General features: G+C 28.9%; 1 protein-coding gene and 1 long non-coding RNA gene across 4 annotated transcripts; both read right to left on the bottom strand.

The window, feature by feature from the left end:
- Positions 1-607: 607 nt before the first annotated feature.
- LOC104646294 (uncharacterized) lies at positions 608-5404 on the bottom strand. 3 transcript variants are annotated; one of them, XR_002027319.3, is made up of 4 exons: positions 5181-5325; positions 4811-5007; positions 4067-4170; positions 608-775 (listed from the first exon to the last, which is right to left on the bottom strand). It is a non-coding gene; the product is annotated as an uncharacterized lncRNA (long non-coding RNA). The 3 variants fall into 3 exon arrangements; XR_011219968.1 differs by lacking the exon at positions 608-775 and having other exon boundaries at positions 3934-4170; positions 5264-5404; XR_011219967.1 differs by lacking the exon at positions 608-775 and having other exon boundaries at positions 3934-4170; positions 5181-5338.
- A 1227-nt stretch (positions 5405-6631) lies between these two features.
- Positions 6632-17347, bottom strand: LOC138347209 (uncharacterized). The gene is made up of 2 exons (XM_069294920.1): positions 17137-17347; positions 6632-8377 (listed from the first exon to the last, which is right to left on the bottom strand). The coding sequence occupies exon 2, from the start codon at positions 8330-8332 to the stop codon at positions 7154-7156; it is 1179 nt and encodes a 392-aa protein (XP_069151021.1). The 5' UTR covers positions 8333-8377; positions 17137-17347; the 3' UTR covers positions 6632-7153.
- Between the last annotated feature and the right edge of the window lie 568 nt (positions 17348-17915).

Raw genomic sequence — 17915 nt, 5'->3', positions numbered from 1 at the left:
ATACTCCAACAAAAGAAAGAAGAAATTAAAATATATAAAATATTTTCAATGTAATACATATATTGTTAATTTCAACATATTACCTTTTATTCTATTTAGTCCACCACGATGAATACTTTGTTCAACTATATACATATGAATAGTTTGCACTAAAAAAAATGCAAAAGAAATATACCTATTTTATATGTTTAAAAAATGAAAATGATAATGCAAATGAAGAAATATATTGATATCTTTTTTATATATTTAATACTGACCTAAATATAAACATTACAAATAAATAATTCATATAGCCGCGCGATAATTTCACTAGTAGTTGATAGATTTGAACAATTACAATACCAACCAATAATCACTTGTTTGTACTTTTTAGACTTATAGTTTCTATACTATATATGCAATACTTGCTCCGTCTCATGTTAGATGAACATTTTACTAAATATATTTATCGTATATTACTTAATCACTTACTATATTAAGATTAATTAATTAACTTTTTCTATTTTACCCCTACAATTAATATGATCTCTTGAAGTTTAAACACACTTTGAAGATCCAATTCTTTTCTAGTAGACTAACTAATATGAACAAAGGAAAAAAGGTAAAATTAATAAACCTATTAATGATTTCTTAATTATGGTATAAAATAAAAGATGTCTATCTAATATAAAAAATCTATTACTGATTTCTTTATTATTTATACACAATAATAAATAAAACATTATAATTCGAATTCAATTGAAATAACTTCAATGGGAAAAGAGTCCAAGATAATCTGTAAACACACTAAATAAAGTATTAGTAATAAATAAATATGAACAAAACGAAATAAAATAAATAATTAAAAATAAAAACAGCCTTATTAACATGGAAGACCTTGCAAATCGACGGTAATTTCTTCATTGGTCAATTTTAACATAAATGTATAAACTTAAACTAAATTTTCGTCTTTTACAATGTGGAGGCCTCCTAAATCGACGGAGAGATTTTTTTCTGTTGAATGCCTTGAATCGGACCCGCTACAAACAGAAAGGACGGGGGTCTCGCTGCCCGGTCAGCGAGTCGGGGGGTCCAGGGGGGCGACGCGCCCCCTGGCCTGGGGGTCCGGGGGGGCGGAGACGCCTCCGGCCCGACGGTATACAATGTTGTTGTATTGGGCCCTTAATTTTCTGTCAATTCTGTATGTTGGGCCCAAGCCTGTTAGGGCGTAGTTTAGCACTATATATAGACGCTATGGCAAACCCTATTCTGTAATTCTGTTTTTGCCTCTCCATAATAAAACTGCTCCCTCTCTTCCCGTGGACGTAGCCAATTTATTGGTGAACCACGTAAATCTGTTGCCTTGTTTTTCGCGTTTATATTTTCTCGTATTATCTCAAATTCCGCACAACATTTTCATTGATCAATTTTAACATATACGAATATATAAACTTAAGCTAAATTTCCGTATTTTACAATATAGAGGCCTCCAAACCGACGAAGAAATTCTCTCATTGGCCATATTTATATCTAGCTTAATATCAAATTGATAAAACTAATTAAAACCAAAAATGACCCAAAAAAACCTAACAATGCGGCAAACAGTTCACAAATCAACATGGAGAGAAAAGGAATAGAAATCAGCCAAACAATATTAACAAGCTACAAACTACAAGCCATGAATAACTTATGAAAAATGGATAACAAATATAATAAATTTTATATGAAAAATGTCTCTTCGAACATATAATAATAAATAGAATGACAAAATAAAATAACAAAACTAGTAATGTTCGAGAAAACTAGTAATGTTCGAGTGAATGAACAATACATATAAGAAAATTGTAAGAGGAAGCAACTGTAACATGAAAACATTTGTATAAAAAAAAAAAAAAACAATAACGATAAAGGCATTAACGCATGACAAGTGACAACAGTAAATTTAACATAATAAGAAAAATATATATAAATATTTAAGTAAGCTTTTTCCCTAAAAACAGTATAAAATTATAATTTATCAACAAATATACTATCCTCATCAAAATAGAAAAAGGTCAAATTGCCACTATATGTTGGTTCAACCAAAAATACCCCCAAAAGAAGACTCAATTTTCACTCCATCCGTTCTTTGTAAGTAAATTATATTCTTCTTTTAGGAAATTTTAATATTAGACTGGGGCAGAAATTTAATACCGAATTATTTAAGGAAATAAAGTAACATGAAAAGTAGTAATTAAGCAACATTAGTTTGTTAATTTAGGAAATAAATTAACTACCGTTAGGATAATAATTAAGATGTGTATAAATAGATAACTATCTTTGTTTAGACTTCATTATTCACATAATCAAGAACTAATGTCGAAGCAAATGGGAATACGTTTTCATCCTACTGATACAGAGCTAATCAACTATCTTAAGAGGTTTTTCAAAGGCGAATTATGTTTGAATAAACAAAGTCCTATTCAATTTGCGGATATATATGGAGATCAACCACCATGGGAGATATTTGAAGCTAATTCATGTAAAGAGAAATTCCGTTACTTTATTACTCCTTTGAGGAAGCGGAAGATGAAAGATAAAAGGTTTTGTCGAACCTGTGCTAAAGGGACGTGGAAAGGGCAAACCGCAGAAGATCTTATAAGGAGGAACGGAATGGGTCCTGTGGTAGGATTTAAGAGAAACTTCAGGTTTGAAACGAGTGTGTGTGGCCAAAATAAAACCTGATTGATGATAGAATATCGTGTTGCGGATAATTTCTTTAAGAAAAACAATCATATTGTTAAAGAAGATTTTGTAGTGTGTCGAATCAAGAAGAAGAACGTATATCATCATGTTATGGATGCAGAAGATGGAGATGCCGTGGGGATTATTGATCCTATGTTGTTGCTTGAACCTAATCATAATAACGGCTACTCCACACCGAATAAGATCAAGTTACGGTTTGTGAGGCTACAACTTCGGAATACGATGTTCAAAATAGTAGTATAATGGAGAATAGAGAGACAACGTTGGAAGTAGAAGAAGGCGACAGAGTTGATAATATTATAAGTGAGGAAGATATGTTTAGAATGTTGGAGGACATCCTTGACGTTGATTTTCCTGATAGAGTTGATGATATTAGAAGTGCGGAAGATATGTATAGAATGTTTGAGGATATCGTTGTCGATATTCCTGATGATTGGTTGGAACATTCATTAGTTTGAAAAGGGATTGTATATAGTTCAATTTTGCCGGCCCATATATATATACATAATATAATGTCGATGTTCTGATTATTATATTTCAAGAATTGTGCTAACCTGTTTTCATATATATATATATATACATATTAACTAGATGCGCAAGCACGGGCCCAATATATTTTCAAGATGCAGAAAATGTTTGCATCTGCTTACAAACTTAGGAGCATGTAGACGACCGAACTTACAATCTCAAGTTACAGATGCATTATTACTGACGTATGTCTTAAGAAGTACTTCAATTTTCACTATAGAATGCTTTTATTAAGATATAGATATTTCATATATAAAAACAACGAAACACCAAAAAAATATGACAGAACTGTTGCGTATTGCATTTTGCATATCCAAAATAAAACAACACCAAAAATAATTGTTCAAATTATTCTCTCTTTCCAACTCTAGTGGCTCTGTAATTTCCTGTTGTTGTTTCTAGTTAGTAGTTCCATGGCTACTATAGGTGTATTATAGCAACCTCACCATCCAAGCATGATATTGGTAGAAGACATTTTATTTCTTATATTTAGGTGTAAATTATATTTGTCATGTCTTGTACATGTTATAGTTTTGATTTTAAAGCGTTCTGTTTTATGGATTTCACTTCCTCGAAATGGGTCTAAGGATGTCTATTCTCTATATCTGTCTAATTGAACATTGATACGAAATACTACTATCATATCTAGAAGGCATTGCCTACTACAGTTCTAAAGTGTAATACGTGAAGATGTGCTCGTCTCATTAGATGCATGAAATATACAGATTACACCAGAAGGACGTCTATAATATATGAAATAGCTCAAAGTTTGTGGAATAGTAAAATAATAGTCAAATATGAAATGATAACATACCGCAACAGTATATTTTTCGCCATCTAAAGAGTGTAGCTGACTTGCACTATATGTAACGATTCTCCAAATGAGTAGGCACTATTACGAACAACAAAGTCCACTTCCTTTAGCATAAAAAAATTCAAATAGTAACGATTTCCATAGTGCTATAGAGTAGCCAACATAAACTCATTCTTCTTAGATAAAAGTAGTTCTTCATAAAGCCATCAACTAAACATATGGTAAGCAAAGAAAGGTAATTGGAGATGAAGCATGACAATTTGAAACTATGAGCGGACACTAAGCTTAAACATTTCTAGGAGAAAGCAGGCAGCTAATCATAGCCGCTTTGATAGAAAAACATCATCCCCTTATAGACTACGGATCCCATATGACAGTGAACAGTAGTTACCAGAATCGTACACATCAAATTGACCTCCTTGATTCACATATCCAATCAAAATTAGTAGTTTCTAACAAAACTATCAGTTTCAAAACTCCTGACTATAGAAGAGAAAACATCCACTTGTTTTATTGCATATCAAAAGCATAAAGAACTAATTCAAGAGTTGTTGAATTGAGAAGGAGATGGCCGAAAAGAGACTTTCAACAGATCTACAAGCACAAATAGAGAAGGTGAAAGAGAAGCAAGATGTAATGCATCTCCAAACTAAATTATGGCAATAAATGATATTTTCTCAGATTAAATCAACAACAGAAAATAAGGAGGACAAAGATACAAGAGAAAGAATAAAGAGGAATTACCATGTGCGGGTACTTGTCCTGATCAACAATCTTCGTGTTTTCAAGTTTAATGTTGAGATATTGATCAATTGAATGTAGTGTTCCCCAAATAGCCAAATCATTCTTCAATTCCACAGTCACTTCTCTGCCCACCAGATCCTTGAAGTATGAAAAAAACTACTGGAAACACAGTGGGCCGGAGGCAAAGCCAAGTTGGGCTGGGCCATAGACCAAATAAGTTCATAAGAAAAAAGAACTCAAATAAGAATTGATTCAAATAAAGTAATTAATTCTACTCCAGAAAACTCGAAGAAAACAAAGTAGTCGTCAATTGTATACAAATTAGGCATGGATAAAGGGGAACATACAACAATAAGAAAAAGCGACACACCTAGTCAGTAATATTATAAAAGCTCACAAGACTGTGAGGGGTTGGAGGTGAGATTTGAAAGTATTAAATCACAAACAAGTTACCCTCGACTTTTTGAGAATCTTCAAGAGGTCTATGGACTTCCTCATCAATATCCCTATGTTCCAAGACCCTACTCTTCGCACATCATCTCCCTTAATCCCCAACCTATAAACTAAAAATCAAAATAGCACACTATAACACACCTCAATATCCCATTTGTTTAGACTAAATTGCATATAAAGGGGATGTTATTCAAATACTTATTTCAGTTGATTAGGAAATGAAATCAACTGTAAATTTTTACTTCCTATAATCCCAAATTCTGGAAAATAACAACAAAAATGAAGAAAAATATAGCATCTTTCACAGACTTGTTTACTCCTCCTAATCTTACATATTAACAAAACTTGATTATTTTCAGCCTATGTATTATATTATGTTGTAATTCATATTCAACACAATCTAATTCTAATTCTAACATTAATATATCTTTTCTTTGTGCTAGTATTGATTTATTACATACTCCTGCTAATATGTTTTCTTCTAATCTTCTTTTTCTATGTTGTAATTCTTGTTCTTTTTCAACCATTATTTCCATTATTTCTTCTATTAATTGTTGTTTATAGATTTCTTTGTTCATACTGTTTTTTCAAATAGCAGACATATTTATATTCTATTTTTGAAATTATGTTTATCAATTGATTTTTTCTATCATTATCTGTTTTGACTAGTTGTGATAGTTCATATTCTATATATAAAGATCTTAGTTTTTTCCATATTTTTCTTATCTTTTTATCTATCTTAGTTCTTTTTATTTTAGTATTTTTATTTTTATTCATCATAACTTTTTATATAATATTTTAAAAAGCCTACTTAATTTATCTGGACATCTAATCTTTTTTAACCTGTAATTCCTACCATATCGCCTTAGCCAATATTCAGTCATATTTAATCTCCAATATCTAAATCATCATATAAATCATACATATCATAATAAAGCTCATCTTGTATACTTTGTATGGTTAACTCAGTCCAAACTTGGGTTGTTATTTCTATTATCTCATATGTTAATAATTTATTATAAATTTCTCTTTTTATTTCAGTATTCAAATTTTTTAGTATATAGAATAGTAATATCTTATAATCAACATCATCGTTTAATAGGTAGGTTTCCATTTTTATTATTTTCATTTTTCACTAAAATTTTATTCCTTTCAACCTCTTAATAAATTATACATGCTTATTATGCAGAAATAATGATTTAATAATCATCTAGTCTGGTCACTACTACAGCTTTCTTCTTTGATTAGTTACCCAAACAGCGCCTCAACTTTGTTTACTCCCCTAAACGGCCTTCTCTGCCTACCGGTTTCAACCTTAGGATGGCATAGTCTGGGCATACTTGTTCGAAGAATATTTCTGTAGCAAACTTTCTAAAGATGGTTATTATAACATTATTCAAACATGATAAACAATTATAATTAACAAGAGATTTTTAGGAATAAATTAATTTAGCTACTCATAAATATAAAATGGTATACCTGTTCTTGTAGATCATCTGTCATAGTTGATTTGTTTTCCATAGTTATTTAATTAACTAGCTCTGATACCAATGGAGGGGGTGGAAGCGGATTTATGAATTGAGAGTAAAGAGTAGAGAGAAGATTGTTAGATGAAGGATTGATAATTTTATTTATGAGGGGAAACCCTCTATTTATACACAAAATTTACAGACTTTTGGCCAAAACCTGGCCGACACATACTTTACACTTGGCCTCTTTATATTCGGCCGACACAAGAAAACAAAATACTTACTATTACTACTTTACATAATAGCCTCTTCTTTATTTATGGCCGACATACACACTATTTTCTTTATGACTTTTACAATTGGCTTTTTACAGCCGACACAACACGACAAAAATAAAAATTATTATACAAATACTTTTTTTTTATTCGATTTGAACATCTGGTATGACATTATCTTCTCCTTGACATTTTGAACATATATGGTCGGGGTATTTTTGTCCAATAATTTTGCAATATCTGGTCAATAATTCTTCCGAAATAAACCCTTTCCTTAATGCTCTTGTTGTTGGTTTTTGCTCTGGCTTGAGTAGACTAAGTATCCATTGGCGTATCTCTTCCATATCTTGTTCTCTGATTTCTTTAGAATTTGAATATATCATAACTTGCTCTCGTACATAATAGCTCCATACTGAATTTCCGTTTAAATAATTGTTAGTTAGTTCATTTAGGATAGTTGCTATTCCTATAACTCTTTTGTTGGCGTAGAATTCTGGTATCTCAATCTTTTGTATTTCTTGTTGTATTCCGATATCTTCTGGAATTATCATATCTCTGGTCAAACCAATTTTTATAACTTGTATAATTGGTTTTATCTCATCAAATAATATCTCTGCTGGTGCTGAATAAAACTTTATATAAAACAATGTTCCTTTAGTAATTCTTTTATAGTTCATAAAGGCTTTGTATAGCTCTGGTATGGTAGATATTTCATCTCCTGTTTGGGTATAAACTGTATTAAGTAATCCATAACTATAACATGTTTTTACTAGATTTGCATTGGTGCCTGGTTGTGCTATTAACTTATTATATCCTTGTAGCTTTTGTGTTATAAAATCAGTATTCGGGTCTTTGGTAGTTGGAGATCTAGGTGTTGAGTTTAAATAATTTTGGATTTTATAAAGGTTTTCAATATATGAGCGGGTTATGTGGTTGTAGGCTTTTTTATCTTGGTTTAAACTTTCTGAGTAAGTATGTATTTGTGGTGGTATAAATAATGAGTCTTTTTGGTTCTTTGGAATAAATGGTTTATCGAAGATTTTGTTCATATTTAAATTTGTATATCTTATTCCACTGGCTCCTTTTGTTGTAGATGTGCTTGCTGTAGCTGCATTTAAACAAACATTGTCATGGGTTTTATGGAGTTTCCCAACGTCTCCTTCTAGTTCTGGCTTTTTACCGTCTGCCGAACGACGTAGCTCCGCATTTTTAGAGTCATGCTGCTGACTTGTAGATTCTTCTTTTTCTTCTAGCTTTTGAATTCTCAATCCCATACTGTCCACTTTTGTACAAAGTGTAGTTAGGGTTTTGAGTATGTTTTCCATAACATTATCTTGTCCTGGCTGTGTAACTCTGTCTTGATAAATAGTCTGCAATTATATTTTTGTCAGTTTTTATTACCTCAATTGTAAATGTAAAATTTAGTATGTTTAATACTAGTCTCCTTATTTCTTTTGTTGTAACTGAATCATCTAATTTTTTCGTTATCCACCATTTTACTTGTGTGTTATATGTTCTTACAATAAATTTATTGTAAACAATATATGGTTCAAATGCTAATAAACATTTATATAATGCGAATAATTCTTTTCTATTTATTTCCCATTTTATTTGTGCTTCTGTATAAGATCCTGAATAATATCTACAATGGTGTTCTATTTTTTCTTTTTCATATTTGTATTTTAAAACTCCTCCATAGCTATGATCACTTGAATCTGTTTCGACAATATAAGTAAATATTTTATTTTCATCAGGAAAATATAGTTTTGGTAGTTTTTTACATAAATTCTTAATATTTCTTATATGTTTTTTATCTTTATCATCAAAATGATATTCTACATTTTTTTTAAGTTTTTTATGTAATGGTTTTAGATGTTCTGCTAATTTTGGTATATATTCTCTTACCTAATTTACTAATCCTAGAAAGGATTGTAATTTCTTTTTTGTATCTATATTTTCATCAATAGTAATTATTTTTTGTACTATATGTGTTTGCATTTTTATTCCATTTTTATCTATTTGTATTCCTAGAAATTCTATTTGTGATTTCATAATTTCTGCTTTTCTTTTACTCAGACTTATACCTGCATTTTTTACTTAAATATGAACAAAATCTTCGATAAACCATTTATTCCAAAGAACCAAAAAGACTCATTATTTATACCACCACAAATACATACTTTCTCAGAAAGTTTAAACCAAGATAAAAAAGCCTACAACCACATAACCCGCTCATATATTGAAAACCTTTATAAAATCCAAAATTATTTAAACTCAACACCTAGATCTCCAACTACCAAAGACCCGAATACTGATTTTATAACACAAAAGCTATAAGGATATAATAAGTTAATAGCACAACCAGGCACCAATGCAAATCTAGTAAAAACATGTTATAGTTATGGATTACTTAATACAGTTTATACCCAAACAGGAGATGAAATATCTACCATACCAGAGCTATACAAAGCCTTTATGAACTATAAAAGAATTACTAAAGGAACATTGTTTTATATAAAGTTTTATTCAGCACCAGCAGAGATATTATTTGATGAGATAAAACCAATTATACAAGTTATAAAAATTGGTTTGACCAGAGATATGATAATTCCAGAAGATATCGGAATACAACAAGAAATACAAAAGATTGAGATACCAGAATTCTACGCCAACAAAAGAGTTATAGGAATAGCAACTATCCTAAATGAACTAACTAACAATTATTTAAACGGAAATTCAGTATGGAGCTATTATGTACGAGAGCAAGTTATGATATATTCAAATTCTAAAGAAATCAGAGAACAAGATATGGAAGAGATACGCCAATGGATACTTAGTCTACTCAAGCCAGAGCAAAAACCAACAACAAGAGCATTAAGGAAAGGGTTTATTTCAGAAGAATTATTGACCAGATATTGCAAAATTATTGGACAAAAATACCCCGACCATATATGTTCAAAATGTCAAGGAGAAGATAATGTCATACCAGATGTTCAAATCGAATAAAAAAAAAGTATTTGTATAATAATTTTTATTTTTGTCGTGTTGTGTCGGCTGTAAAAAGCCAATTGTAAAAGTCATAAAGAAAATAGTGTGTATGTCGGCCATAAATAAAGAAGAGGCTATTATGTAAAGTAGTAATAGTAAGTATTTTGTTTTCTTGTGTCGGCCGAATATAAAGAGGCCAAGTGTAAAGTATGTGTCGGCCAGGTTTTGGCCAAAAGTCTGTAAATTTTGTGTATAAATAGAGGGTTTCCCCTCATAAATAAAATTATCAATCCTTCATCTAACAATCTTCTCTCTACTCTTTACTCTCAATTCATAAATCCGCTTCCACCCCCTCCATTGGTATCAGAGCTAGTTAATTAAATAACTATGGAAAACAAATCAACTATGACAGATGATCTACAAGAACAGGTATACCATTTTATATTTATGAGTAGCTAAATTAATTTATTCCTAAAAATCTCTTGTTAATTATAATTGTTTATCATGTTTGAATAATGTTATAATAACCATCTTTAGAAAGTTTGCTACAGAAATATTCTTCGAACAAGTATGCCCAGACTATGCCATCCTAAGGTTGAAACCGGTAGGCAGAGAAGGCCGTTTAGGGGAGTAAACAAAGTTGAGGCGCTGTTTGGGTAACTAATCAAAGAAGAAAGCTGTAGTAGTGACCAGACTAGATGATTATTAAATCATTATTTCTGCATAATAAGCAAGTATAATTTATTAAGAGGTTGAAAGGAATAAAATTTTAGTGAAAAATGAAAATAATAAAAATGGAAACCTACCTATTAAACGATGATGTTGATTATAAGATATTACTATTCTATATACTAAAAAATTTGAATACTGAAATAAAAAGAGAAATTTATAATAAATTATTAACATATGAGATAATAGAAATAACAACCCAAGTTTGGACTGAGTTAACCATACAAAGTATACAAGATGAGCTTTATTATGATATGTATGATTTATGTGATGATTTAGATATTGGAGATTAAATATGACTGAATATTGGCTAAGGCGATATGGTAGGAATTACAGGTTAAAAAAGATTAGATGTCCAGATAAATTAAGTAGGCTTTTTAAAATATTATATAAAAAGTTATGATGAATAAAAATAAAAATACTAAAATAAAAAGAACTAAGATAGATAAAAAGATAAGAAAAATATGGAAAAAACTAAGATCTTTATATATAGAATATGAACTATCACAACTCGTCAAAACAGATAATGATAGAAAAAATCAATTGATAAACATAATTTCAAAAATAGAATATAAATATGTCTGCTATTTGAAAAAACAGTATGAACAAAGAAATCTATAAACAACAATTAATAGAAGAAATAATGGAAATAATGGTTGAAAAAGAACAAGAATTACAACATAGAAAAAGAAGATTAGAAGAAAACATATTAGCAGGAGTATGTAATAAATCAATACTAGCACAAAGAAAAGATATATTAATGTTAGAATTAGAATTAGATTGTCTTGAATATGAATTACAACATAATATAATACATAGATCATAATGAACAAAGAGGAATTTGCAGTAGACGAAAAAACATATGAAAACCAAGACGGAATGATAATAAAAATAGTATTTTCAAATTTAGGAAGAAGATACAAGAAAATAGGAAATAACTTATATTTAATGCTAGAAAAAGAAACAGCAAAATTAGAAGATAGTTTAACAGCTATGGTAAGAATAACAAAAGAAAATGAAGAAATAGATAAATCAAGAGAAATTGAAAAAATAAAAACACAAGCAAAACAAGAAGTACAAAATTTAGAAGAAATAAAAAATACAAGAATAAGTGAATTAGAAAAAGAATTAGCTAGGTTAAAATTATTATATGAAAATAAACAACAAGAAAAAGATAAAGAGCTAGAATTAACAAATGAAATAAAACAAATGGAACAAAAACTAAATGAAGATCTAAATGAAGATATTGAAGTAAACGAAATAGATGGAAATGAAAATGACCAACAATCAGAAATAAGTGATATAAGTGAAACATATACAGAAATTCTAGAACAGATAAATAAACCGAAAAAATTAGAGATAAACACAGGAGATATGAATAGACCTAGTATGTCAAGAGTTAAAACCCCAGATAATAGTCCCAGAAATAGTCCTAGAGTTAGTCCTAGGAGAACACCACCAATTTATTATACAGAAAGCTATCAGCAATCAGATAGAAATAATGCAATATGGAACAGTAGATTAAATAAAAATTGGACACCTAAACCAGCAAATGAACAATACAATTTTTTAGATTTAGATTGTGTCGCAGATATAAATAAAGCAATATTAATATGGATAGGAAATATGTCTAAACAGTTAATAGACAATAAAATAGAAACAGCAAAAACACCAAGATACATAGAAAGAACATTTGTAGGAACAACAAAATTATGGATAGAAAATCTACCCTCGGAAAGTTTAGAAGTACTTAGGAATGATAAGAAAATGGATGGATCTGCATCAGCAACAAATATAGATATACTAGATAAATATGAATCAGCAATAAGAAATGAATTTGGAGGCATGACTACAGATATAAGAGAACAAAATAGAGAAAAAATAATAAATAGACAACTTATGACAAAATTAGCTATATGTAAAATGTGTTACTTAGAAGAATATACTTGCGCATTTAAAGAATATTATTACAAAGCTAAATACAATTTAGACGAAGCAAAAGAAATAAGAAAACAATATTATACAAAATTACCAGAACCATTTAGTACAAACGTAATAAAGGATTGGAATAATGAAGGAATGGTAGATACTTTAGGATCTAGAATAAAATTTTTAAATCAATGGTTCATACAACTATGTGAAAACCAAAAAGAAAAATTAAAAATGGAAAAAGTACTAAATAAAAATTTATCATGTTGCAAAAATAAAATGGCACCACAATTTGGATGCACAACTAAAAAACAAAAATCTAAAAGATATAAAAATTATAGAAAAAAGAAATCTATATATAAATATAAGCAACCAAGACGAAGGTATTATGTAAAAAACTATAAAATAAAAAGACCATACAGACCAAAAAGAAAGATATCCCAATGTACTTGTTATAATTGTGGAAAGATAGGACACATAGCTAAAGATTGTAAATTACCCAAAAATCCAAAAAGAAAACAAATAGCAGAATTAATTATAGATAATGAAAAATATATGCAAATAGAGTACATAGATTATGAATTAAGTGAAAATGATAGTATATATGAAGTATCAGATATAGAAACTGAGAATGAAGAAGAAAATATTAACATAGATAATAATGAAACAGATGAAGAAATATAATGTCTGAAAATGAAATAAAAATAATATCTAAGGAAGAATATCAAGATGAAGAATCATCAGAACAGAAAATTATATTTGATAATACGATATTTGAACAAATAAAAGGAAAAGAATTAGATTTAAGTGTTGAAAAAGTATTAGAAATACCTATTTTAAGAAATTTGTTTAAAAGACAAAAAGAAGAATACTATGTAGTTAGCCAAAAAGAACATATCATAGATTGCAAATACACAAGAGGAAAAACATATATACCTATAATAAATAAAAGAATGATAAACAAAGAAATACAAGATATAAAAGCTAAAACACCAATAAAATATGTACATTTAGGAGGAACAGAAATATTAATAAAAGCCTGCTTTAGAGAAGGAATAGATACACCTATAGAAATATATTTAGCAGATGATAGAATTGTACACCCTATAGAAAAAAGCGTAATTAGTGCAGTAAAAGGAAACTTGATATATCAAAAATTTAAATTTACAATAAGTGCTAATTTTACAGTATCATTAACAGATAAAAATATAGATAGATCATTAGTTCTATATTGGAAAATGTCTGAAATAGAACTAGCACCAGGAAGCAAATTATTTACAGCAAGATGTAAAAATTTATATATATTAACAACAAAGCATAAAATAACAGCAAGAAATAAAATTAATAAAATAAAAATAGAAAATCCTTTTGAAAAAATAATTACTGTAATAGACAATAATGACTATAGTTATAAAGAAATTGATATAGAAGAAGATTTAGAGATAGTAAAAGAAAGATTAAGCACTTCAAGTGTACCAAATACATTGACAAGAGCTACCTCATCAAGGATGAGTACATCTAAAAGAAAATATGAAATTCCACAAAGCCTATTAGATAAAGAAGAAATAACACCATATCATTATTTCATCACAGGAATAATAGACCAAAGAAAATATAAAATACTAATAAATACAGGACAAGAAGAAAATTATATAACAAGAGAGTTAGTATTAGAAGAAGAAATTATAAGAACAGGACATACATGCCCTGGACTACCTAGTGAGATAGTAAACACGAATGAAGAAACAACAGAAAAAGAAATAATTATAGGAGGAATACTCTTAATAATACAATTCAAAATATACCAAGGAGATCATAATATTACATTAGGAATAAAATGGTTAGAAAAAGTTAAACCATACAACATAGAAAATGAACAATTAACAATAACTTGTCAAAATAAGAAAATAATTATAAAAAGGACAAAATGATTAATGAAAATATTTATACTTGCAAAAATTATAGTAGAAGGATATTACAACAGATATTATACACCTATGATAGATACAGGAGCAGAAGCGAATATATGTAAATATAATTGCTTACCAGAAGATAAATGGGAAAAATTAAAAACACCTATGGTAGTAACGGGATTTAACAATGAAGGAAGTATGATTAAATACAAAGCAAAAAATATAAAAATACAAATATGGGATAAAATACTAACAATAGAAGAAATGTATAATTTTGAATTTACTACAAAAGATATGTTATTAGGAATGCCATTTCTAGATAAATATTATCCACACATAATAACAAAAACACATTGGTGGCTTACTACACCATGCGGAAATAAGATAGGAGCAAAAAGAGTAAATAATAAACAACGAAAAACTATGGAATGGATAAAAGGAAGTGAAAAGATAAACCAAGAAATGGAAAATATAAATAATAAACAAATAACGCAATTAGAAATTATTATATTTGCCATAGACAAAGTCAAATTAATTAATGAACAAATAGAACAATTATATAGTGAAGATCCATTACAAGGATGGGAAAAACATAAGACAAAAGTAAAAATTGAATTAATAGATGAAAATAGTATAATAACACAGAAACCATTAAAATATAACTTTGATGATCTAGAAGAATTTAAAATACATATAAATGAATTGTTAGAAAATAATTACATACAAAAAAGCAATAGTAAACATACAAGTCCAGCATTTATAGTAATAAAACATAGTGAACAAAAAAGAGGTAAAAGTAGAATGGTCATAGATTATCGTAATCTAAATGCTAAAACCAAAACATACAATTATCCAATACCAAACAAAATACTAAAAATAAGACAAATACAAGGATATAATTATTTCAGTAAATTTGACTGCAAATCAGGATTTTACCAGCTAAAACTAGAAGAAGAATCTAAACAATTAACAGCATTCACAGTACCACAAGGTTTCTATGAATGAAATGTTTTACCTTTTGGATATAAAAATGCACCAGGTAGATTCCAACATTTTATGGATAATTGTTTTAACCAGCTAGAAAACTGTATTGTATATATAGATGACATATTGTTATATTCTAGAACACAAGATGAACATATAAGATTATTGGAAAAATTTATACATATAGTAAAAAATGCAGGTATAAGTCTGAGTAAAAGAAAAGCAGAAATTATGAAATCACAAATAGAATTTCTAGGGATACAAATAGATAAAAATGGAATAAAAATGCAAACACATATAGTACAAAAAATAATTACTATTGATGAAAATATAGATACAAAAAAGAAATTACAATCCTTTCTAGGATTAGTAAATCAGGTAAGAGAATATATACCAAAATTAGCAGAACATCTAAAACCATTACATAAAAAACTTAAAATAATCAGTACATTGAATTTTATTTTAGGAAGTTTCTATAAGAGGAGTAAACTCCTTGACATCTTCCAGAAAATTCCAAAATTTCTTTTACTGTCTTATCTTCAATATTCAAGACAGGCTGGCTAATATAATTATTGTACAAATTCATGTAGCCTATGTCCATTATAAGGACATATGCTACCTTACCTGTATCTCTATTGTTAAAGAAGCAATCACTCCCCTCCCAAAATAAATACTTCAGCTGACAATCAAGAGATCATCAAGCTCACAAGATTATGACTTATCAAGCATCCAAATGAAAGTAAATATATTCTAATTTCAAAAATGGAAACTACAGCTAATTTCTAAGCAATCAAGAAAAGTATAGACGCATATAGAAAATATAGCTGATTAAAAATATCTAACTATCTAACTTGTGTTTCATTTTTCCGTTTTAAGATGAGGAATAATATGTGTGCACTCTAAAATATACCAGGTCAATCTCGTTTGTAAGTACAACAGTAAACATATGCTTACTCATTAGACTATTTGTGATTTGCCTCTTCACAAAAGTAGCTAACTGCATATAAATATCCTATTCATTTTCATTAGTTGTAATGCACAGTAGCAGTAGTTCAATCAAAGTTCCATTTAACATTTGTTGAATGGTAATTGTTATTAGTAGTTCGAATTCTCGCCATATCCATGAGTAGGAAAATAAATCAAAGTAACGTCAAGCAAGAAAACTCAAGAGTGCAGTCTCTGCTCCAACATGAGATGTCAACCTTAATACATAACAAAACAGGAATTCTGAGTTTAGAAGGGACTACAATTTCCCCTCCAATGCTAGGTCTAGCATTCAATGCGATTTATAGAAAATTACAATATGTCTAACTTTCAGAAATTTTCAAAAAAAACATGAGCAAGGATTGCTGATATACTCACATGCAGTAACATTGAATAGCTATTTCATAATCCTGATAAATATAAAATTCAAGAAACTTCAAACATTCATGAAAAATGATGTGCAAACCATGATATAAATCAATGAGAGAAGTACTAAGTTAGCAATATATGATTAGGGCACAAGACTTTATCCACCCGGTTCAATCTTCTCAAGACCCATAAAATTCACAGAAAATAAATTGATTACAAAGAAAAAATCTAACCTGTATTTTGTGATCAATAGCTCTCAAACTAACGTTAAAGAAGGAGCGATTTGGAGGCGATGGAGTGCTGAAAGAAAAGACAGAGAAATCCAAGAAAAGATGAATTTTGTGTTTGGGGATGAAAATCAGATATTTTCTACAAAAGGAAAAGATGTAATACGTGTCCAAAGGAAAATGGGAGGATAGTGATACACACGTTGTTGAGAAAGAAAATAAAGGAATACCAAATTTATACTACAATTTACGTTACCTTTAGTACAATTAATAGATGCTGTGATAGTCCTTCCTTGTTCACTTATGAATAAGACAACAAATTAAAGAAGTAATATAAATATGTGGAAGCAAGTGTTTTTGCGTCTTAGAGAATGGATAGTAGGAATTTATAAAACTGATACCAATTGATATAAGAAGAAATTGTGATTACAAATATTGAGCAACTTATATACTATATATACAACGTCAAAATAAAGTCATGACGAAAGCAAGGTAACGATGTTTCAAGCCAATTTGATGGACCAAGCTAGAATTTCAAGTTTGTTAAATATAAGTATAAGAGAAAGGTGCTTCAAAAAGTGTATGTAAGCTAAATCAATGTTGTAAGGTAAAACAGGCAACAATATATTCCATAAAGACATTAATTATAGTTATGTTTTAATTATACTGCTACATTAATTATATCATGACCTACAAATTTTATATTCAGACAATTGCAACAGAATCTACATAGGAGGGAATAGTGTGTCAGCACTTGTCTAATATTTGATTTAATTATATTATGC

Source organism: Solanum lycopersicum, chromosome 3, assembly GCF_036512215.1.
Source record: "Solanum lycopersicum chromosome 3, SLM_r2.1".
Classification (NCBI taxonomy): domain Eukaryota; kingdom Viridiplantae; phylum Streptophyta; class Magnoliopsida; order Solanales; family Solanaceae; genus Solanum; species Solanum lycopersicum.
Note: the sequence above shows the minus strand (reverse complement) of the source record. Positions and strands in the feature narration are given on the sequence as shown.